The 23,907-nt window shown below is 43.5% G+C and overlaps 1 protein-coding gene across 1 annotated transcript in view; it reads right to left on the reverse strand.

Moving 5' to 3' along the window:
* LOC147897401 (chromatin modification-related protein EAF1 B-like) overlaps nucleotides 1-23,907 on the reverse strand; it is a 75,736-nt gene that overhangs the window by 16,213 nt on the left and 35,616 nt on the right. Inside the window, exons 15-19 of the mRNA XM_087380946.1 lie at nucleotides 13,660-13,713; nucleotides 13,454-13,534; nucleotides 12,432-12,566; nucleotides 12,217-12,330; nucleotides 11,526-11,611 (exon numbers count right to left, since the gene is read on the reverse strand). Of these exons, the coding sequence (XP_087237072.1) occupies nucleotides 11,526-11,611; nucleotides 12,217-12,330; nucleotides 12,432-12,566; nucleotides 13,454-13,534; nucleotides 13,660-13,713 (470 nt within the window). The remainder of the gene's footprint in view (nucleotides 1-11,525; nucleotides 11,612-12,216; nucleotides 12,331-12,431; nucleotides 12,567-13,453; nucleotides 13,535-13,659; nucleotides 13,714-23,907) is intronic.

Below are 23,907 nucleotides of genomic sequence, written 5' to 3' on the forward strand. Positions count from 1 at the left end.
TCTCTCTCACACACACACACACACACACACACACTTTTTTTTTTGTGGAAGAAATATTTTATTACTGTGAAATAATTACATTCATAGGTACTCCAAAAGCAGAGTAACTACTACTCAGCCGAAAATCTCAGTATAAGCCATATATGCATCATGATCAATCAAATGAGTCTGAAAGCAATCATAAAACAATTGCCGCAGAGATCGTTTGAAAAAAACGAAAGATGGAAAAGTAGGATCACCAAAGACTATATGATTTCTGTCCATCCATAGAGTCCAAAGTGCCCAGTAGCGCACCCAAACAAAAAATAAATCAAAACCCTGTCTAGCGGGATGAAAACCAAATAACCAGAAGAACCTGCTCAAAGTGACAGTAGGAAATCTCGCTCGAAGCCCCTGATGAATGAGAGCGAGGAAATCACAAGTATGTGGATAGTGCCAGAATATGTGAGGCAGAGTGTAGACATCCGTGGCAAACAGCCGGGGCAATATATCTATGCGCAAGTAACTGCCCAGATGGAAAAATGCCAAGTAGGACTCGCCAGAGGAAAAGCTGTTGCCGAAGAGGGACTTTATAATGCCAAAGGAGACGCAACCGCTTTCTCCACCACTTTGATGGGCGATCCATATGCCAAACAGAATTGGCTCTATCAGAAACCCAAGATGGAGGTAACAACACATTATACAGAGAAGGTATTGAGTGACCTTTGGCATTACATAATGTCATGATTAGACTTGGTAGTTGTGACACTCACATGTGATGTCAATGAGATTCCCTCACTTGACATTACTTGCATGTGTCTGTGGGAAGAGAAGGCTTCCTTTGCATACAGAAGGAGGCACCCTTAAACATCTCATCGATCAATCACATTCAGTTGTTGCCTCGCTCCTGCTGTCCATCATTCTCTCTCCTTGTTGCATTGCTTGCTCACCACGTGATTCTCAAGAATCATCTGTAATGATCACACAAAGGACAACTCCTGAGATGTGACCAACATTTTTAACCTAATACTTCTTTCATGTCATTAGGGATTTTTGGTTTTGTATTTCCTGAAATTTTTTATTGTGTAATACTTTGTTGTAATTAGGTTTGGGAGAACCACTTAAGCTCCCTTGTTTTGAGTAATATCTTAGACATTAATAACATATCTCTCTCTGTCTTTCTTTCTTTCTTTCTTTCTACCATAGGCCAGTTTGGTCTCTTAAAGACGTTAATAATTCTCTCTCTCTCTCTCTCTCTCTCTCTCTCTCTCTCTCTCTCTCTCTCCCACAGTGCTTAGAGATGGCAGACCAGCAGATACAGCCCCACCTCCACCTCCACCTCCACCTCCTGCCCCGTCCGCTTGACGGGACAGGGCCCATGGGACACACCACCCGTCAGATAGTCTACGCATCGCTGTATGGAACTGCAATGGTTCTTTTACAGCACAACCAGGCAATCTACGGGGGGCATTCTTTGGGAGAGATATCATCTTTTTCACGGAGACACACGAGAGTCCAGAGAGACCTTTGCCACGAGTGACAGGGTATACATGGAGATCTGCCTTCAGGCAGCACGCCCGGACATTTGGAGCGAGAGGATCTGGAGGAGTGGCCATTTTGTACAGAGAGCATCTCGATCGGATCATCACAGTGGAGAGAGCAGATTCACATGCCCGATTCTTGTGGGTACGCATCTGCCGCAGGGCCCCTCAGCGAGATCTTTTTATTGCAGTTTGCTACTTCCCCCCGGCGCAGTCGATCTATTCTTCCACTGGACCAGACCAGTCCATATTTGAGGATCTCTCAGCGCACATTGCAGATTTTTCACGTCGCAGAGAAGTCATCCTTTTAGGAGACTTCAACGCGAGGACCTCAGACAGACAGGCCCTCACTTATGACTTCATGGAGGATCCGGTCATACTCCCAGCATTTCACGATGATAGCCTCTGTCGGACTTCATCAGACTGCACAGTACAGCCCACAGATCAGGGACGTCAGCTACTGGAGCTCCTCACCTCGCACAGTATGGTCATTTATAACGGCTTGTCAAGGTGGCCACAGTCTTCCATGCCTACATTCTCTTCTGCTTCTGGGCGTGGTACTAGCGTGATCGACTACATCATAGGTCCCCCGACTCTAGTCCCTTCCATCCATAGCCTTACTGTTAGCCCCTTCATGCCCTCTGCCGACCATGCACTCATCCACTTTACTTTGACTCATGTCTCCCATGACCCACCTCCCCCTCGTTATCACGACCGTCAACCCTACTATGAGGTTCATTTCGACCACCAGTTCGATGATGTATATAGCCAGAACCTCAGCCGCCTACTCCGTCCTCATCTATTAGATGCTCTACCATCCACGCGGGACCGGTGGGAACTTGTACATACTTCACTCGTTTCTGCCGCTCACATGTCGTTCCCTGCCACATGTCATTCGTCTAGTCCCCCACCGGTTAGTCTTGTTCCTTGCAACGGTTGGTATGACGAGGAGTGTAAGGAACTCCGCAGGAAACTTAACCTTGAGACCAAGGAGAAGTCTCCCCTCCTTGCCGAAACCAAGAGAGACTACAAGTGGTTGGTTAGGCGCAAGAAACGCCAATTTCTAGCACGGAATGAGGAGGAGCTGAGAAGCTTGCTTTTCAGCTGTGACTCCAAGGAATTCTGGAGAAAATTCCTCCGCTCGAAGTCTCAGAGCCCCCTCACTGATCCACGTGTCTGGTCTGCATATACTTCAGCTCTATACGATGTTCCAAATCAGCCAGATATCGATTTATCCCACTCCCCTAGGCCAGCTTCATCTAGTCTCTTCACACCAGAGAGTGTCCGTGCAGCAGTCCACCGATTGAAGAACGGGAGAGCTAAGGATCATGATGGATTGCAAGCGGAGTATGTAATCCATGGGATTGATACCTTAGCTTTTGTTCTCTCCCGTCTCTTCAATGAGTCTGTTTGTACAGGCCTACCACAGTCCTGGTTAGGCAATACCATAGTACCTATCCACAAGTCGGGGGACCCTATGGAGCCGTCGAATTACAGGACCATCATGATTGGCCACGTTATGGCCAAGATCTATGCATCAGTTTTGGAAAGCCGTATAAATGACCATGCCGAGACGACAGGACTCAGAGCCAGAGGGCAGGCTAGATTTCGCACGGATCATTCGACGCTTGACCACATTCTCACACTCAGGGCACTAGTAGAGGAGGCGAAGTCACGAAGCCAACGGCTTTATTGTTACTTCGTGGACTTCAGGAAGGCATTTGATACAGTTCCGCGATTCAGATTGTTTCAGAGGATTCGCGAGATGGGCTTCAGTGGAGAAACACAGTGGGCTATCATGGCTTTGTATGAGAGGGTCACTGGTCGGGTTCGGACTCGGGTTCGGACACGTGAGGGGCTCTCAGAGGAGGTATGCAGCACGATTGGGGTGAAGCAGGGTTGCCCGCTCTCTCCTACTCTCTTTGGACTATATATTGATGAGCTAGAGATGTTCGTACAGATGACAGGCGGTGTGGGCTCTACTCTCTCAGGATCCTCCATTCCTATCCTCCTGTATGCGGACGATGTGGTTCTCATTTCCTCTACTGCTCAGGGCCTCCAGGCACATATTGAGGCACTCCACAGGTTTTGCCAGGACAGGGGATTGACCATAAACCTTGGCAAGACCAAGGTTATGGTTTTCAACACCTCTGATCGTATCTACAGCACGGATGAGTTTTGCTTCACTTATGACGGACAGCCCATTGAGCTTGTTAGAGAGTACACTTATTTGGGGACAGTTTTCAGGGGACCGATCTTTACCATGACATATGCAGCACGAGATAGGATTAGTAAAGGGTATGCTTCGTTGGCTCATCTTGAGCGTCAGTGTTTTCAGTCCCACTTTCAGCATCCCGATACGAAATCCCTGCTATTTGACACATTGGTGAGACCAGCTGCGATGTATGCAGCTCCTTTCTGGGCAGGAGACCTTGGCGCTGCAGATTGGAGACGAGTAGAGAGGTTACAGATCATCATGTTCTCTCGGCTCATTAGGGCCAAGGCTACAGTTCCGCACGAGATCATGCTAGCAGAGTTTGGAGCTACTCCCCTTGCATTGGATGCAGCGTTTCAGTCGGTCATGTATTTGCACAGGGTTAGGGAGTTTGGAGACTCAGCAGCAGGCAGGGCTCGGTTGCCATGGTTAGCACTTGCATCTTCTATGGAGTTGGCACGATCTGGGGCCGGATACTGCTGGTACTTCAAACTCACTAGGTGGCTCACATCTCTTGGACTAGACATGGATAGACTGCCTCCCTTCCGATACAGCATAGATGCCCCTCATCTCGAGTTGACTCGCCACGAGCTTAGTCAGGTCACGAGAGCAGACTTGCTGCAGCTTCATACGTACCGCACTTGGATTTATCCCACGCAGCTTCCGACGAAGATGGCCACATATCGTGACCACTTCCTTCGGATCTCAGAGGATGGATTTGTCATTCCACCAGGCTACACAGGTATCCACATGTCCCACTCACTGAGGATTGCCCTTGGCCAGCTTAGAGTCTCTTCGCATCAGCTCGAGATAGAGGCTGGTAGGATGCGACGCATGGAGGATGGACGGCGTCCAGGCCGAGAGACCAGGATCTGCCCTTGTTGCACCATGGGAGAGGTGGAGTCAGAGGAGCACTTCATTTGCAGATGCCCGCTATATTATGAGATCAGAGGGAGATTCCACTGTCTCTTCACGGATGGCTTTGGACCTCTCTCACGAGTGATGGATTATGAGGATCAGCATTGCCTAGCTCTTTATGTCAGGGAGGCCACTATGCTTCGACGACACTACCTCAGAGACCATCAGCACAGACCGGAGCGTGATAGAGCCCAGCCCGATAGAGCTCAGACACACGCTATACCAGATGGAGGAGCACGAGGAGCACGAGGAGGTCAGAGCTCACACAGGACACATGCCTCCACCCTGTGGATGTACATATGAGATGGTTTGTAGACGCCGCAGGATCTTGTTACATAGGGGACGTACTCGCCGCTTCATCTCCAGACGATCCAGGATGATGGCAGCTTTTCGGAGGAGACTTACTCATGGAGATCTCGCCCCACCAGCCGCTCACCTCACTTTTGCTCAGATTTGTACTCTCATAGCAGGAGGCAGAGTCGATGGACAAGATTTCCAGTATTATTTTGGTTCTCAGACTCCGTGATACATGGACTTGTATCTTTGCATTGACATATTGTACTCATCCCCCCATTTTGCACCCAGGGGCGGTTTCCTTGCATCTAGCTTACTTTGTATTTAGGCTCGGATTTGACAGTATGTACTTTCACTTGCATTGTATTGCGTAGCACTTAGAGGATATTCGACGATGCCTCTTCTTTGTGGCACGTTGATTTTGTGCTATCTTGTACGCAGAGTTCTTGATGTCCCATGGGCCCATTTTGGCCTTTAGTGGACAATAATACACTTTCTTTCTTTCTTTCTTTCTCTCTCTCTCTCTCTCTCTTGATCAATCACCCTACCATAGGCCAGCTTCATCTAGTCTCTTCACACCGGAGAGTGTCCGTGCAGCAGTCCACCGATTGAAGAACGGGAGAGCTAAGGATCATGATGGATTGCAAGCGAAGTATGTAATCCATGGGATTGATACCTTAGCTTTTGTTCTCTCCCGTCTCTTCAATGAGTCTGTTTGTACAGGCCTACCACAGTCCTGGTTAGGCAATACCATAGTACCTATCCACAAGTCGGGGGACCCTATGGAGCCGTCGAATTACAGGACCATCATGATTGGAGGAGCGTGATAGAGCCCAGCCCGATAGAGCTCAGACACACGCTATACCAGATGGAGGAGCACGAGGAGGTCAGAGCTCACACAGGACACATGCCTCCACCCTGTGGATGTACATATGAGATGGTTTGTAGACGCCGCAGGATCTTGTTACATAGGGGACGTACTCGCCGCTTCATCTCCAGACGATCCAGGATGATGGCAGCTTTTCGGAGGAGACTTACTCATGGAGATCTCGCCCCACCAGCCGCTCACCTCACTTTTGCTCAGATTTGTACTCTCATAGCAGGAGGCAGAGTCGATGGACAAGATTTCCAGTATTATTTTGGTTCTCAGACTCCGTGATACATGGACTTGTATCTTTGCATTGACATATTGTACTCATCCCCCCATTTTGCACCCAGGGGCGGTTTCCTTGCATCTAGCTTACTTTGTATTTAGGCTCGGATTTGACAGTATGTACTTTCACTTGCATTGTATTGCGTAGCACTTAGATGATATTCGACGATGCCTCTTCTTTGTGGCACGTTGATTTTGTGCTATCTTGTACGCGGAGTTCTTGATGTCCCATGGGCCCATTTTGGCCTTTAGTGGACAATAATACACTTTCTTTCTTTCTTTCTTTCTCTCTCTCTCTCTCTCTCTTGATCAATCACCCTACCATAGGCCAGCTTCATCTAGTCTCTTCACACCGGAGAGTGTCCGTGCAGCAGTCCACCGATTGAAGAACGGGAGAGCTAAGGATCATGATGGATTGCAAGCGGAGTATGTAATCCATGGGATTGATACCTTAGCTTTTGTTCTCTCCCGTCTCTTCAATGAGTCTGTTTGTACAGGCCTACCACAGTCCTGGTTAGGCAATACCATAGTACCTATCCACAAGTCGGGGGACCCTATGGAGCCGTCGAATTACAGGACCATCATGATTGGCCACGTTATGGCCAAGATCTATGCATCAGTTTTGGAAAGCCGTATAAATGACCATGCCGAGACGACAGGACTCAGAGCCAGAGGACAGGCTGGATTTCGCAGGAATCATTCGACGCTTGACCACATTCTCACACTCAGGGCACTAGTAGAGGAGGCGAAGTCACGAAGGCAACGGCTTTATTGTTGCTTCGTGGACTTCAGGAAGGCATTTGATACAGTTCCGCGATTCAGATTGTTTCAGAGGATTCGCGAGATGGGCTTCAGTGGAGAAACACAGTGGGCTATCATGGCTTTGTATGAGAGGGTCACTGGTCGGGTTCGGACACGTGAGGGGCTCTCAGAGGAGGTATGCAGCACGATTGGGGTAAAGCAGGGTTGCCCGCTCTCTCCTACTCTCTTTGGACTATATATTGATGAGCTAGAGATGTTCGTACAGATGACAGGCGGTGTGGGCTCTACTCTCTCAGGATCCTCCATTCCTATCCTCCTGTATGCGGACGATGTGGTTCTCATTTCCTCTACTGCTCAGGGCCTCCAGGCACATATTGAGGCACTCCACAAGTTTTGCCAGGACAGGGGATTGACCGTAAACCTTGGCAAGACCAAGGTTATGGTTTTCAACACCTCTGATCGTATCTACAGCACGGATGAGTTTTGCTTCACTTATGACGGACAGCCCATTGAGCTTGTAAGAGAGTACACTTATTTGGGGGCAGTTTTCAGGGGACCGATCTTTACCATGACATATGCAGCACGAGATAGGATTAGTAAAGGGTATGCTTCGTTGGCTCATCTTGAGCGTCAGTGTTTTCAGTCCCACTTTCAGCATCCCGATACGAAATCCCTGCTATTTGACACATTGGTGAGACCATGTATGCAGCTCCTTTCTGGGCAGGAGACCTTGGCGCTGCAGATTGGAGACGAGTAGAGAGGTTACAGATCATCATGTTCTCTCGGCTCATTAGGGCCAAGGCTACAGTTCCGCACGAGATCATGCTAGCAGAGTTTGGAGCTACTCCCCTTGCATTGGATGCAGCGTTTCAGTCTGTCATGTATTTGCACAGGGTTAGGGAGTTTGGAGACTCAGCAGCAGGCAGAGCTCGGTTGCCATGGTTAGCACTTGCATCTTCTATGGAGTTGGCACGATCTGGGGCCCGATACTGCTGGTACTTCAGACTCACTAGGTGGCTCACATCTCTTGGACTAGACATGGATAGACTGCCTCCCTTCCGATACAGCATAGATGCCCCTCATCTCGAGTTGACTCGCCACGAGCTTAGTCAGGTCACGAGAGCAGACTTGCTGCAGCTTCATACGTACCGCACTTGGATTTATCCCACGCAGCTTCCGATGAAGATGGCCACATATCGTGACCACTTCCTTCGGATCTCAGAGGATGGATTTGTCATTCCACCAGGCTACACAGGTATCCACATGTCCCACTCACTGAGGATTGCCCTTGGCCAGCTTAGAGTCTCTTCGCATCAGCTCGAGATAGAGGCTGGTAGGATGCGACGCATGAAGGATGGACGGCGTCCAGGCCGAGAGACCAGGATCTGCCCTTGTTGCACCATGGGAGAGGTGGAGTCAGAGGAGCACTTCATTTGCAGATGCCCGCTATATTATGAGATCAGAGGGAGATTCCACTGTCTCTTCACGGATGGCTTTGGACCTCTCTCACGAGTGATGGATTATGAGGATCAGCATTGCCTAGCTCTTTATGTCAGGGAGGCCACTATGCTTCGACGACACTACCTCAGAGACCATCAGCACAGACCGGAGCGTGATAGAGCCCAGCCCGATAGAGCTCAGACACACGCTATACCAGATGGAGGAGCACGAGGAGCACGAGGAGGTCAGAGCTCACACAGGACACATGCCTCCACCCTGTGGATGTACATATGAGATGGTTTGTAGACGCCGCAAGATCTTGTTACATAGGGGACGTACTCGCCGCTTCATCTCCAGACGATCCAGGATGATGGCAGCTTTTCGGAGGAGACTTACTCATGGAGATCTCGCCCCACCAGCCGCTCACCTCACTTTTGCTCAGATTTGTACTCTCATAGCAGGAGGCAGAGTCGATGGACAGGATTTCCAGTATTATTTTGGTTCTCAGACTCCGTGATACATGGACTTGTATCTTTGCATTGACATATTGTACTCATCCCCCCATTTTGCACCCAGGGGCGGTTTCCTTGCATCTAGCTTACTTTGTATTTAGGCTCGGATTTGACATTATGTACTTTCACTTGCATTGTATTGTGTAGCACTTAGATGATATTCGACGATGCCTCTTCTTTGTGGCACGTTGATTTTGTGCTATCTTGTACGCAGAGTTCTTGATGTCCCATGGGCCCATTTTGGCCTTTAGTGGACAATAATACACTTTCTTTCTTTCTTTCTTTCTCTCTCTCTATCTATGTATCTATCTATCTATATATGGGTGTTGGTGCACGCTTAGTGGCTCCACCCTCAGCTAATTGTATTAGTTTCTCTCATAATTGCATTGAAACACGTTTCAAACACATAGGAAACGGACCGAAACGTTTTCACTTTTTAAAACACGTTTTTTAATCATCAAATTTTCCAAAAATTTAAAAATATTTGCTGTTTTTTTAATATAAAATGAACGGTTTTATCTCCTATTAAGATGAGGGAACTATCCCCAATACTACAATTCAGCTCAAGTGAGCAATATCAGCAAAGTTCATATTTAGGAGCTCATCTACAAAATGAGAATTGGCTTTAGATGGCCTGTCAACAAGTGTTGCTTTATAGATGTTGGTTATTGGTTGGTCAATATGTTCTCCCCAACTCTGAACGAACCTTACGATGAGAGCCTTCACTCCTTGTCAACACTGTTATCCATCATAACCCACTGCATTCTCAAAAATCATGTTGTTTCTTACTATCCAAATATACAAAAGTACATCACATCTAAGGATGGGCCACTCCTCTTGTAATGTAGAAGAGTAGGCCTTGTCATCTCCCAGGAGTACCATGTTCCAAGAGATGGGGCATCTCTCACGTAAGCTGAAGCTTGCTTGTTCTAAGTCATAGTCCAAAGTTCTTGAGCTAGGTGGCACAATTAGAGAGTCTTGTATTCTACCATTCTAACATGTGATTGATGGGAAAGGAGGGAAGCCTCACCACGTCAATCCACATAACATTGACATTACAAAGAGCAAAGAGATTCCTAAGATCCCTCATAAGGAGAGTAATATCTACTCCATGCTATATGAGGAGCTCATGGCTCCTCCTTGTATCACTCGATCCTAGACATAGGCTAGTACTAGTGCAGCCCCACGTTCATACATGATATGATGACTCAGAGATATATGAGGATTGAGCAAGTGGTACAGAGGATGAGGATGCTAAGGAGGAGGATGCTGAGGACTTGGAGGCTCCTCGTATCACTCGATCCTAGACACGGGCTAGTACTAGTGCAGCCCCACGTTCATACATGATACGATGACTCAGAGATATATGAGGATTGAGCCAGTGGTACAGAGGATGAGGATGCTAAGGAGGAGGATGCTGAGGACTTGGAGGCTTAGACATTAGTATTTATTAATTTGATCCGTGAGTCATTGTGAATTTTTGAGAAATTTGGATGGCTATTGCATGGTGTCTTAGTCATAGCTTGTAGGTACCTTCAAAAAATCCAAAGTGCTTCACATTCGTGTACATTCTGTGCTAGAATTTTTTGAATTTTTATATGAAACTTTATTGAAACGTTTCAAAATAAATATGAAACTTCCGAAATGTTTTTGAAACACGTTTGTACGAGACGTTTCTGAAACGCCTGGCAACTATGATTGTCAACTTTCTTTATTAGTCTCATGGACCCTTTTGGTCTTCTGAAGACTTTTATGAGATCCGTGGCAGATTTCACTGTTTATTTGGGCACGGATTTGGACCTCTCTCTTGGATTATGGAGTATGAGGATCAGTATTGCTTAGTGTTGTTCATCAGGGAGATCACCAGATACAGAGAGAGATTCCTCAGAGAGCACCGTCGCATCCCTGCCAGAGACCTGGTTATTCATGAGGAGCAGGACGAGGCGCAGGACCATGAGCACAGAGATAGCCCAGCTTGCCAGAGAGCACCGATGGTTCCACCCCGAGGATGTACATATGACATGATCCGGCAGCACCGCAAGATGATCTTACACAGAGGCCGTACCCGTCGCTTTATTTCTAGACGACGGAGGATGATGGCAGATTTTCGGAGGAGATTGCTCCATGGAGACTTGGCACCGCCAGCAGCCCACTTGACACTTGCCCAGATCTTCACACTCATGGCAGGAGGCATGGTCGATGGCCATGACTTCCATCATTTCTTTGGATCACATACCCCTTAGGGAAGACGATGTTCCTCATATTTCATATTTTACATTTTGTATCTAGGCATTTTTGGTACTCTATTTCATTTCATTTTGTATCTAGGATTTTTGTAGCCATTTTTGGCATCTTAGCTGTATTACGATGAGGCCACCTAGTTGGCGCATCGTTGATGATGTATTTTCCTTTCGGATGATTTTGTCCCATAGGCCATGTATGGCCTTCCGTGGACCTTTAATAAAATTTCTTTCTTTCTCTCTCTCTCTCTCTCTCTCTCTCTCTCTCTCTCTCTCTTTCTTTCTTTCTTTCTCTGCGTGCGTGTGTGCGTGCGTGCGTGTGTGTGTATGTGTAATGTAGACAAGTGATTCATACCCAGGTGCTCATGGCAATGCAATTGTCTTTGCATCCATCTTGTGGGTGCACATCAATCTAGTTAACATGTGAGTCAAGGATGGAAACAATATCAAGAAATTGGTTTGCTAACATACGTAAGTGGACCACCAAGTAAGCCGCTATGGTTTGAGGCATGCGATTCATGCTCTGATAGAAGCTGCTTTTGGCCTTGAAAGTCATTCTGGATAAGAGAGAAAATGTTATGAAATAAGATCTTCATGTTATGCTGAGATGCAAACCATAATAAAAGACAATTGTCGTTAAAATTTATCTGAATAAATGTTTATGGAAGCATTAAGCTCCAAAATTGCAAGTTTGAGACTGTATGAAAGTGACCAAGAAGCAAACTTGTATGTATCCAAAAAGAATTACAGAGGAAATATTGGAGCAAACAAAAGGAAAAAAGCTTTGCTAAGCAAGATCCAAAAGAATAGTTCACAATAAATGCCCCAGCCACAAGAGCCCCATATTTGTTTTCTCAAGCATCTTAAAATAATTTTGTAATGAATGAAGTAATCAGATTCATAAACACAGAATAGTCCTTGTATGAAACGTGTAAGGAACTTCAAGACTCCCATATTTGTTTCCTTGAGATTCCAAAATTAGTTTTGTAATCAACTAACTAATTGAACTAACTTTAACACTTAGCAATCATCCAATTGTAGCTGCCTGGTTTCTACATCTGGCCCTGGTGGGCTTTAAAAAAACAGATTCATGAACACGTGCATTCACCCAGGCATGCAGATGTGCACGTGCACGTGCACGTGCACGGGCGCATGTGCTTACACATGAACAGACCTGCAGCTTCCAACTGTGGAGCTGTTGATGTAGCTGTACAATGCATTCAATGTGTTTTTTAATTATCTCCTCCAAATGGTGAGGCAGAAACCTTGTACCTGCCTGCTGATTAAAGTGAAAACAAAATATTGTGATCTGCAACTTCACAAAGCTCAGCCTTGAGAGCAGAAAATTGAGTAAATAACCAACAAAATTTTTGAAACCTTTTGACTCCCTGGAATTGAAACATGTGGTGTTGATGAGCTTGAGTCTTCAGGGATATCACCAACATCACCGCCTGATCTCTCCCTTATCATTTCGTAGTGTTCCTTGCAATCCTTGGCTTTACGGAAAATGCCCTGGAAGAGAAACAATGTAATATAGCTTTACAAAAACTTTGCAGCATCATGAACTACAGCCATGGCAGTGCTATCTTAATTTGGGCATTTTTAAATACCAATCACACTTTATAGAGGGAAATAATTCTAAATCCCTTCTTGACATTATATCAAATATCATTGCAGATAAAATGTTCACAGCATCCAGATAAAAGAATTTCATGAGAAAAAAATGATTTCTCATAAATTATCTACAAATTTGATCAATATCCCAGGTTTCAATTCGGATTCAAAGATTAAAAAACCAGAAAATTTAAGCAGATGATACTGAAGACGGCAAGATGATGGTAGCAATACATGCTTGTACTTTCCATGTTATATATGATTGAGCATGATAATTTTTCCACAAATCCCGTTTACTGTTTGTGTTAGCTTGATTATTATAGTCATTTTGAGATCTGATTAACATTTGGTCTTGAGCTTGACATTCTTGAGTTACCAGCTCATGCCCAAAATTTACAAAACGAATTTTACCTGTCCTCAGATAGCCCCTCAATAAATATGCCCAACACTTATACCAACAATTTTAGTTTCGTCGATCTCTTTAGAATTTCTAGTTTATGAACATTCTCATTTTTATTTCAGATAATCTCTTTATAAATTTCATTTTAAATAAGCTTATTTCAGGCTATGGAATCAAACCATTCAAAGAAACCCAAGTTGTTTACTTAACTAGATATCCATTTTGAGGTCTTTTACTTTTATAAACGCCAGACCTAGACATTGGCCAGAAAAAATAATTATAACAGTGCAGCACCTAAGCTTTTAGAGAGAAACAATATCATAAACAAGACAGACAGACACAACAATTGCGTAAAGTACACATTTCAGGAAGCATGGTTACATACCTGCAACTGTGAATTGTAACTCAATATGTCACTTACAAGCTCCCAGTTGGAACCAAAGTCATACACAAGTCCAAAAATAGCCTGATTAAAAGACATGCAAGCTCAAATAAGCAGTGGCACCAACTCCTGTAGAATCAGCTTTTACATTATCAAGAAGGCATATCATATCAAACACATTTTCATACATAGTCAGAAAGATACTAAACCTGATCTTCAGCTGGTGACCATGGAATACCAATCTCAGGTTGACTTAATGGAACCTGCAAACGCAGAGAATTTCAAGCTTCTTCAATGTGTTATTGAAACAAACAAGTCTCTTAAAACATCATGTAAGCACTAACATAAAGAAGAACACGACTGGCATTATCTGCTATGCCACACAGCAGAGCAACCACGTTTTTTCTTTTAATGAAAAAACTTCTATTAAGAAGGAAAGAAACAAAGAAGCAACACACTCGAGGGAACAAATAAATCATGCATAGAATGAGAAAACAATGGTGAAATGCCACTCAAAATATATAAGCATAAGAAAATCCTGAAAGAAACCAGGATTGTGGCTGAAAATGCCACGTCAGTCCATTGAGAGCAACCAGAATTTCAAATCAAGTGCTCAAGAACATTCAGAAACTATGCCAAACTCTCAAATAACCATTTAACGATCATCAAAGTGTTATATATACCTTTGTAAGACTAGAGTATATACAATCGTACAAATTTAGATTTTTTGTTGTTCAAAGTCCAAAATTCTCCAAAGAAAATAAAAGAGAAAACGAAAGAGAAGAAGAAAGAGGTAACAATTTTTTTTGGAAAACAAGGGGAGACATAGTTAATACCTCTTCTGTATTAGTAAAGGGATGAAATTACTACATTGAGTGATAAAAGACTTCTTAGTTGAAGGCGAGAAAATCTATGGAATTGGGGAGAAATGACTCCATATTTTGCCAAATCAAAAATGTTTGAATCAATGTGAGGTATTTTTATAATGTGTAAACTGCTATACTCAAGTTGTTCGCGTTTATCATATATATCCAGCTCTAATCCTACGGTAGATTGAGAAAGTCTAAGATCTAAGAAAATACAAGAATCCCCTCTAGAAGTGCAGTTCAGTTCACAAGAGTCACAAGGATAGATTCCTTCTCCAAAGGCACAAGTGTCTTGTACATAAATTCTTGAACGTCAAGAATATCTGGTACAAATAAACCATCTATAAAACGCCTAACTTAGTTAAGCTTATGTAAAATGATAAGGTAGTACTTATAGAAATAAGACGTTGCATAAACTCAAATTCATAACTGAAAAGATAAAAGTTTGCTTAACAGACAACACAATAGTGCCCATAGGGATTCCTATAATTTGTTGAAACAAAGAATCACCTATTGTGATGTAAAGATTATCTAAAAGAAAATCTATTACCCCAAACAAATTGAGAAATGGATTCCCAAGGTCCTTGCCACTATTGAAAAGTCCCATCCTCTGAGTGAAGGTGCTGCCAAGCCCAAACCCTCTCTGGACAAAGGTAAAGGGAAAACAGATGACTCTCTAGTGCTGAACAATACCTTTGATGCCCTGGCTGAGTGTGAGACAGAAGAGTGGATAAAAGAAAATCAGAATATAGATTTCGATGCTCAAGTAGAGCCAGGCTAGTCAAAAGACTTTGAAGAGGACATCAATAGAGATGATGAGATGACCTCTTCCAGACTTAGTGAGGGAGACTTAGAAGAGGACCAAGACATTGTCATTGCTGGTGAAAAGGATATTCTAGTACAAGGAAAGATCTTTACTCAAGTGCAAAATAAGAGAAAGCTCTCCCAAGGTAAAGTTGCTTCCTCCCAAGTCAATAGCCCCAACCCCAGGACCAGAAAGGGGACTAGAAAGAATGGTAAATAAATCAATAGCCATTCTCTCCCTCAATGTCAAAGGTCTCACTGACTTTGGTAGAGGAGAAGAGATAGCTTCTTGGCTGAGAGCCAATAATCTTTCTCCTACATTTCTTACCTTACAAGAGGTCAAAGTCTCTTGAGCCTCTCTTGAAAATAGACTTAAAACTGTTGATAATAGAAGAAATTGGTTCTTCACCCAGCATGAGGAGGGAAAGGGTCGTGTGGCAGTTGGAATACTTTCTAATTATTCCCATGGAATTTTAAGTGTTGAACTGGATGCATTATAGAGATGGATTATGCTCAAAGTGCTCTTTACAGGGTAAGACTTTCACTGTGATTTCAGTGTATGCCCCTAACAGTATACAGGACAGGAAGGTCAATTAGGAATCTTTACTTCATGCAGGCAACAAGTGTTTTGTGATGGGGGACCTCCACATCGTGGAGAACTCCACTAAAAGATGGCTTGGAAAAGGTACTGTAATCAGAGGTAGTGAACTCACTATATGGGAGAATCTAAAAGAAGCCCTAAGCCTTGTTGACATGAGGATGAAAGATTCTTTTACTTGGTCCCTGACCACAAGCCTGTGCTCCTCAAGTGTGGCTTTGGCCTAGGACAAAAGACCACCTCCTGGTTTAAGGCTGACCTAAACTCTTTGACCTTAAAAGTGTCCAGGAAGGGATTAAAGCAATCTGGCTGATGGCCTTCTCTAAGACTATCTCAACCAGTGATTCCTAGTGTACAGCTATGGGGAGCAGATCCAAAGGTTACTCAAAAAAGCAAGAAAAGACAGAGCAAAAATAAGGGCCAAGAGAACGAACATTATTCAAGACAAGATAGTTTCTTTGGAAGGCTTAGCCAGACAGGGAGACTTACCTGCCCAGGCTGATTTGGTTGAGAAAAGGAAGGAACTCAGGACACAAGAACAGATTTTACTTAATGATATCAAAATATACTTTAGAGATTGGTGGGCTAGCAAAGCTGAGAGACCTACCAAGGAATACTTCAAGCTTATTAGAAGAAAAAGATCTAATGAAGAGATTCCCCTCCTTAGAAAAGCTGACAATTCTCTTGCCTCCTCTCTTGAGGAGAATATAGATCTCATTCATCTCCACTTTCAGAATTTATTAACCTCCATGTGAGTATTGCCAGGGAACCTTGTAAGCTTGCTAGAAAGAATACTGTACTCAGCTTTGATAACAAATACCTTGAAAAACCTCTTTCTGTTGATGAACTTTATGAGGCTGTCAAGGTAATGGCAAATGGCAAAACTCCAGGAAAGATGGGCTGCCTATTGAATTCTACAAAATATTTTGGTCCACTGTTGGTCCCTATCTCCTTCTTTTATCGCAAGAGAGTGTTAGCAGTGGGAATCTGCCTACTCATATCAATGGGGGAGTTATCAAACTAATTCCTAAGGAAGGGGATAAGGAGGAGTTAAGGGATTGGAGGCCACTCACCATGCTTAATTGCAGTTACAAGATTTTTGCCAAAGCCCTTGCTTTGAGAGTCAAAAATAGAATGGCTAAGTGGATACAAAAGGGCTTCATAAAGGGCAGACATTTATTGGAAGCCATCATTAATATTTGGGAGGGCTGTGATATAGGAGATGAACAAGGGGCCCTATATCAAACTTCTACTCACCAATGCCTCAGCCAAGGTTTGTGTCAATGGTAACATGAGTCAACCCTTATTCCTTAAAATATCTATAAGATAGGGTTATCTTATTGCTCCCTTACTCTTTGTAGTAGACTGTCTAGGATGGCTTCTTCAACATCAAAGCCAAGTTGGAAATTTAAAAGGCATTCAATTACCTTCTGGCAAATACCTTACATGCCAACAATTTGCTGATGATGCAAATTTAACCCTCAAGAATAAGGCACAAGATATAAAAAAAGCTATGGAGTGCTTAGATATTTTTTGTAAAGCCTCTGGATCCAGAATTAATCATTCCAAAACTGGATGTGCAACTCTCAAAGGTGATGAGCAGGTTGTCTTGGAGGAAATGGGTTGCCAAAGAATCAAACATGGTACTGTGTTCAGGTTTTTGGATATCCCTATGGGCTTTGACATCTCCCTCAAGCAAAGATGGGACTGGTTTTTGAACAAATTTCAAAACAAGATTGAGAAATGAAGAGGTTTCCAGGCCAATCTAGCTGGGAGGAGAATGGTTCTTAACCATTGCATGTACCCAATTGTCATTTTCTTCCTCACTTCTTGGTCCCCTTCTAGAACAAGACTTGACAGGTTTATCAGAATTTAAAGGTCCTTCCTTTGGGGAGGCAAGATAGCAAAGGTCAGATGGGATTGTATCAAACCCAAGCAGGAAGGAGGCTTTATCTCATGGATTGCATGCACACAAGATACGTAATTCTTATTCTTCATGCCTATCCACAAGCCCTCAATTCCCTAGATGGTTCCCCCCTGCCACATGTCATCATTTTAGACCTTTTGCTTGGTACACCATTTACCCCTCTCTTGAGACACAATTAAAACATTTGCCCCTTAGCATTCTTACACATTTAGGTGCACCTAGGCCTAAGCACACAGAACCACCTAGTTGATGCCAATACACTCTCACCTAGGACCTTGGCAGTTACTTCCCTTGACCATTTTATTTACGCATATAAAATATTACAAAAGTCGGTCATCTAAGGAAAAATGCCCACCGATCTTTCCGAGGTCATGCTATCTCAGCTAGAGCATAACATTCCTTCCCTCTTCAAGCATCAGCATCCTCGATGATGGAATCTGGGAACACTCTCCGTAACTGGTATACGGATTCCCAGGTAGCTTCTGATAGAGGTAGACCATGCCATGCAACCAACACCGTGGGTATATTCCGATTGCGCACTTATATTGTTCCTCGGTCCAGGATTCCTGTTGGTTTGCGTCTTGCATTATCCTCTATCTCCTAAAACGAAACAACACCTTCGATTAGTGAGTCACCTATATGCAAAAATTTCTTTAAACGAGAAACATGAAACACTGGGTGCACCTTGCAACGCTGTGGCAATTCTAATTTATAGGCTACCTTGCCTATTCTTTTTAGAATTAACCATGGCCCACAATATCGAGGTGATAACTTAGCACACTCTCCTGCAGTCAAAGACTTAGAGTGCGAAGGAACTCTGAGAAAAACTTTTTCTCCTTCCTTAAATTCTCTAGCGGATCGGTTTTCATCTGCATACGCCATCCTCATAGTTCAGGGCTACTGCAATAGATTCATCTAATGTAGTCACATATTTAGCCCGAACTTCCATTTTAATCATGTCGTTCAGTCCATAGATATAGTCTTTCAATTGAACCGACATAGGGAGAGGGTCTGTTATTTTCATAACACATTCCCTGAACTTGTCAGTGTACTCTGCCACCGACAAATTCCTCTGGCGAAGGTTTCTGTAAGCATCCCAAGCTCGAGACTCTTCGTCAGGTGGAAGAAAGTGTTTCTTAAATTCAGCCTTAAACCCTTCCCAGGTGGTAGGGGCAACCTGATCTTTCTGTTGTTTTATCCACCACCTATCCACTGCCTCAATAAACAGGTGAATGGTCTCGTGGATTTTCTTTAGATCAGATCTGATTTCACAAATAGCGAAGGCTTCTTCCCACTTGTGTAACCAAACCTCGATCACATCAGAACTGCGCTCGGTCATCCGACCAACGTACTTTTCCGATCTATAGTTGGCAATATTAGGTACCTTGACCTTCCCACGTTCTGACGAGTGTATACTGGGCTCTGGCTCTGCTGGAGCTTTGCCCTTTTCATTTCTAGATGGTCTAGCCGACAAGGCTTGCACCATCTCTCTAATTTCATTTTGACTAGCGTTCACTTGAAGCTGCTAGTTCATGATCTGTTGTAAGGCATCTTCTAGTACAGAAATCCTACCCACCAGAGTAGGTGTTGTGTGATGGGACACTTGTTGCGTAGATCGTGCTCTAGATTCACCAGGATTTACCCTGGAATCTTGTCCCTCTGCCTCCATTCTTTCAAAAGGAAAAATACATTTTATTTTTATTTTTTTCGCTTCAAATTCCCCTTTGCTGTACGGGAATAATAGACTACAAACTGAAAATTTGTATAGAAGGGAAAAAAAAGATGCTCCCTGGAAGCTCCACGTAACGCAGATGTCCCGAACTTATTTCTTCTGCCAAAGCCTTTGCAAGCCTCGAAAATCTGCGCCACTCCTCCGTCTCTCAGACTTCGTAGATGTTATTTGAACCCATTCCCATGCAGTTGACAGAATATCACAAAGCAAGTCTCGTGACCATACAGTAGCTTCAAGATTCGCCACCACCAACCAAGGCAAGTAGCTTCAGGATTCACCGCCACCAACCAAGGCACTACGCACGTAACCGTACCCACGCTCAGACGATCACCTCGCTCACGGGCTATTTGTGTGACCACATCCCAGATGCGCAACTCTTCCACGCATCTTCGGCGCTGCTCATCAATCTACCCAACTATTACACAGCTTGCACACCCGCGACGCCAAGGAGTTCTGAAAACACCACATGGTACAGCTGTAACGACGTCCGCTTATCGGTCGGACTTCCCGTCGTGTGCCTCCAACTTTGTTGAGCCCACGAACAGTATATGGATTCTACCGAGAAGCCAGGTCCTCCCTCCAAGAAATCCCGCGCTTGCGATGACGTCCGTGACTATCAAGCTGCGCCATCACCTCCGTACTGTCCATCGTCACACATCCCAAACATTCTGCGCTCTGATACCAAATGAAACGCTCAATACAAATCTCTCGTTCTTTCCGTCGAATCACAGGCAAAATCACACGTGATAGCGTCCGATTTTCCTCCCAGCCTATCTCATGGATTGCATGCACACAAGATACGTAATTCTTATTTTTCATGCCTATCCACAAGCCCTCAATTCCCTAGATGGTTCCCCCCTGCCACATGTCATCATTTTAGACCTTTAGCTTGGTACAACATTTACCCCTCTCTTGGGGCACAATTAAAACATTTGCCCCCTGGCATTCTTACACATTTAGGTGCACCTAGGCCTAAGCACACAGAACCACCTAGTCGATGCCAATACACCCTCACCTAGGACCTTGGCAATTACTTCCCTTGACCATTTTATTTACGCATATAACACAATGGAGCTGTAGGTGGCGAACAGAATAGCAGCGGGCAGAGAAAAGGAGCGGATGTACGGGCAGGCTGTACGGGCTGTTTGCAGGCCTGTTGTACGGCACAACAGTCCGTACTGTTGTACGGCTGGCTGTGCGGCTGGTACGGGCAGAGAAGCGGGCTGTTTTGCTGCTTGCTGCGAGCTGGGCACTAGGCCAAGAGAGTGGCGCTCTATGAGCGGAGCATGGAGCTGCCACGAATCATTGGAGTTGACGAACCATTGGAGCTGAGCTGCCACACGCCATTGTAGCTATCACGAGCCTTGAGTTGAGTTGCCATTGTTGGTGAGGCTCGGGGTGGAGAGAGTAGAGCTCAAGATGGAATTGGAGAAGGCATTCCTCCAAAGGGAATGAGGGAGAGAGGCTTAATGTCCTCAATCTCTTACCTCAACCTCTTGGGAGATACCCTAGCTCTGATACCATATGAAGATGCTAGACATAGAATGGAAAGGAAAAGCAATACTAGGAAAGCATAATGGCAATGAAATATGCTAGAAAGAAATGTACAACCAAGCAAAGTACTTACATGATCAAGAAAGGCTTGAGGCTTGATAGATTTGACATGAGAAAGTACAATGCAGTACAATGCCTTTATAGGATAGGCACACACACTCTAAGTGTCAAATGTATATGGGATAAGTCCCATAGTGACACGTGGCACTCTAGGATATAAAGTATAGTACTACTCTAGAACATACTAAAAGTCACTCAAATTGACTCCATTTCCTAACAGCCCTGTTTAATGCTGATCTTCAAGACCATCTACAAAGATGCTTTGGGATGGACAACACTACCCCCTTTGAAATTCCTGCTGACTTTACTTGTTTTCTTAAGCAAATCCAAGCTCCAACTATGAAGAAGGAATCAGTTTCCCTCAGTGAAGCTCATGCTGCTGCCTCTGATGACTATAAAAAAAACATCTTCAACACTTAACGACCTTTGTGTATCTTTTCTTTTTAGAATCAATGCCATGATCTTTATTATTTAGCCACAAAAAATCAAAACATAATGCTATTTTCTCAACTTTTAGCACTTTGCATCTATCTTTGTCAAATCTCAGCTTAAAAACTTCAGCCATTACCAGTTCATAAAGCGTAGTAAAATCATAGGTTTGAAGGAGAATGGGAGACTCTTTTTATTGAATGCTTCGAGAGGAATTAAAACATTTTACGATAGGAATTACTCCTACGAAGTCATTTAAAATCCAGCTCGAATGCGAGGGGACATCTGCCTCCTTTAATAAGTTCGCCCAAAGTTCATGGACACTAGGCAACATGGCTTTGAAGCAGTAGCTTAGCCATTTAGAGACATCTGTCAAAGTAGTCTCACAAGCAGCTACAATAAATCTTGGCTTTTTTGGAGTTTTGTGAAACTCCCAAGCAACACAAAGAAAAGGAATACTTGGATTGCAAACAAACCCTGAAGACTTGCAAAAACTCGAGTGTTTTGGTATCAAAACCTTTTGAGAAACTAAGGCAGGGGTAAAAGTTTTGGCAGACGAGTTCACTTCTCTCTCAAGACATTCTAAGTAAAAAAATTTGCAAATAAAAACAATGTTATTGGGACATTTGTCCATATAAGATATGACAAATTTCCTATGGAATTTTTATGAAGAGTTTCATCTTCTTTAGAAAGATGGTTACTTTGCTTTGAGCAATTAACTGAAGGGACTTCTTCTAGTTTCAAAGTGACTTCCTTCAAAATCTTCCCTTTCCATTCTGATGAGATATTTTGAACTCCTAAACTTTCTTCTATTTGCAAAGCAAACTTTGAGATTCCCATATCAATGGCTTTTAAAAGGCAAGACTCTTTTGAAGAGTACAATCAAACTTTCATGCCTTTCATGAAAAGGTCTCTTAACTCTCTAGAAAGCAAAATTGAAGTATTAGCTGTGACTATATGTCCTAAATCAGCATCAATAAAGCTTTGGAATCTATTACTTTTACAACAACAAGGTTCTCTAAGATAGAAGATTTTAAATGCTCTGAAAGCCTTTTACCTCTCTCTCCATAGTTGAAAGCCCTTTGTCTACATACTTCCAAGCTACTACTGGATGCTTCCAAATTCTTCTCACATAATGAGGGAGAGAATCCATTACTTCAGGAGACTTCAAAATTGAGTTCAAGGTTACCTTCTCAAGAGAAGAAGTAAAAATAGAAATCAAGAGTTCCTTATTTAGATAGAGTTCTTCACTTTGAAAGGAAGCTTTTAGTTTTAAGAAGCAATCCAATGAAGTTTTTACGTTGTATATAATGGAGCTTATCTAGATTCAAATCCTCAAAAGAGAAATTTTCCAAGGTGTATGAAGTTTGAAAAGAACTTTGACCTTATATTTTTATTGAGAAAAGACCCAGAGACATTAGTCTATCTAGGTAAAGAAGTCTTCTTTTATAATCTTGAGAAGCAAAAACTCTTGGAACTGAGGAGTTAAAGGAGCTGAAAGAGGAGGAAGAGAAGGAAGAGGAAGTGAGGGAGACATATCATGATCAACATGTGAGATTTCAGGAGAGTTAGGACAATCCCGTAACATAACTTTAGGTTTCCATACAAGGGTAGGTATATGACTATGTTGGTAAAGAGGAATGTTGAAGGGCTTGATATGAGTTCTCTACATCATAGGGTTCTTTTTAGAGGTTCTTTTATTCTTATGATGAGTTGATTTTCCTTCTAAATTAAAACCTCTTGGGAAGAAAGTGTGTAAAGCTCATCCAAAACAATTCACGAGATCGAGCAACCTTGTAAAAATCCTTGGCATTATTAAAATGGCCCTCTATATGCTCAATAGGAAAGCCACGAAAAGATTCGGAACCAGATTTTGCCATTACCGCATGCAAGGTTTCAAATTGTCAATCAAGGAATTCTTCCTATGAACTTTTCTGGCTTCCCTAGCATGTTCTTGAAAACGAATAATTAAGATGCTTGTTTCTATGAAGTCTTAGTTTATTAAGAATTCTTACGTTATTATTTGTATAATGAGTGCTGACTAATAAAGCCTTAAAGTTAGACCAATTAATGTTACCTTCTCCAAAATCATGAAGAGTATTCATGTTTGACCTAGCTAACCTTTCTTTATATATGTTTCTTCTAACTTTTTTGTTTCAATTTACCGAGCTAGACCCAACTAAATCACCTATCAAAGAGACAAGACCATCACTAGCATTTCCAAATGTTGTTCAGTGAGCTCAGGCGATCCAACATTGGGGAACTTGCTTGCACTCTCCCTGCCCATCCCAAGGCAATTTCTCCCGTACTATATCCCCTAACTCTAGCAAGAGCGAGACTAGTAATTAGGGGTGGGGCTTGCTTGCACAGTCGTTACTCGTCCCGAGGTAACTCCTTCCTTACTACTACAAGGGTACGTCACAAGAGCCAGATGATGTCCCAGGAGATCACCCTGTTGTTTTCCAAAAGGAAAATTAATCATAGCGT

This window comes from Dipteris shenzhenensis, chromosome 10 (assembly GCF_047967505.1).
Source record: "Dipteris shenzhenensis isolate YYH24624 ecotype China chromosome 10, Dip_SZ_1.0, whole genome shotgun sequence".
Lineage (NCBI taxonomy): Eukaryota > Viridiplantae > Streptophyta > Polypodiopsida > Gleicheniales > Dipteridaceae > Dipteris > Dipteris shenzhenensis.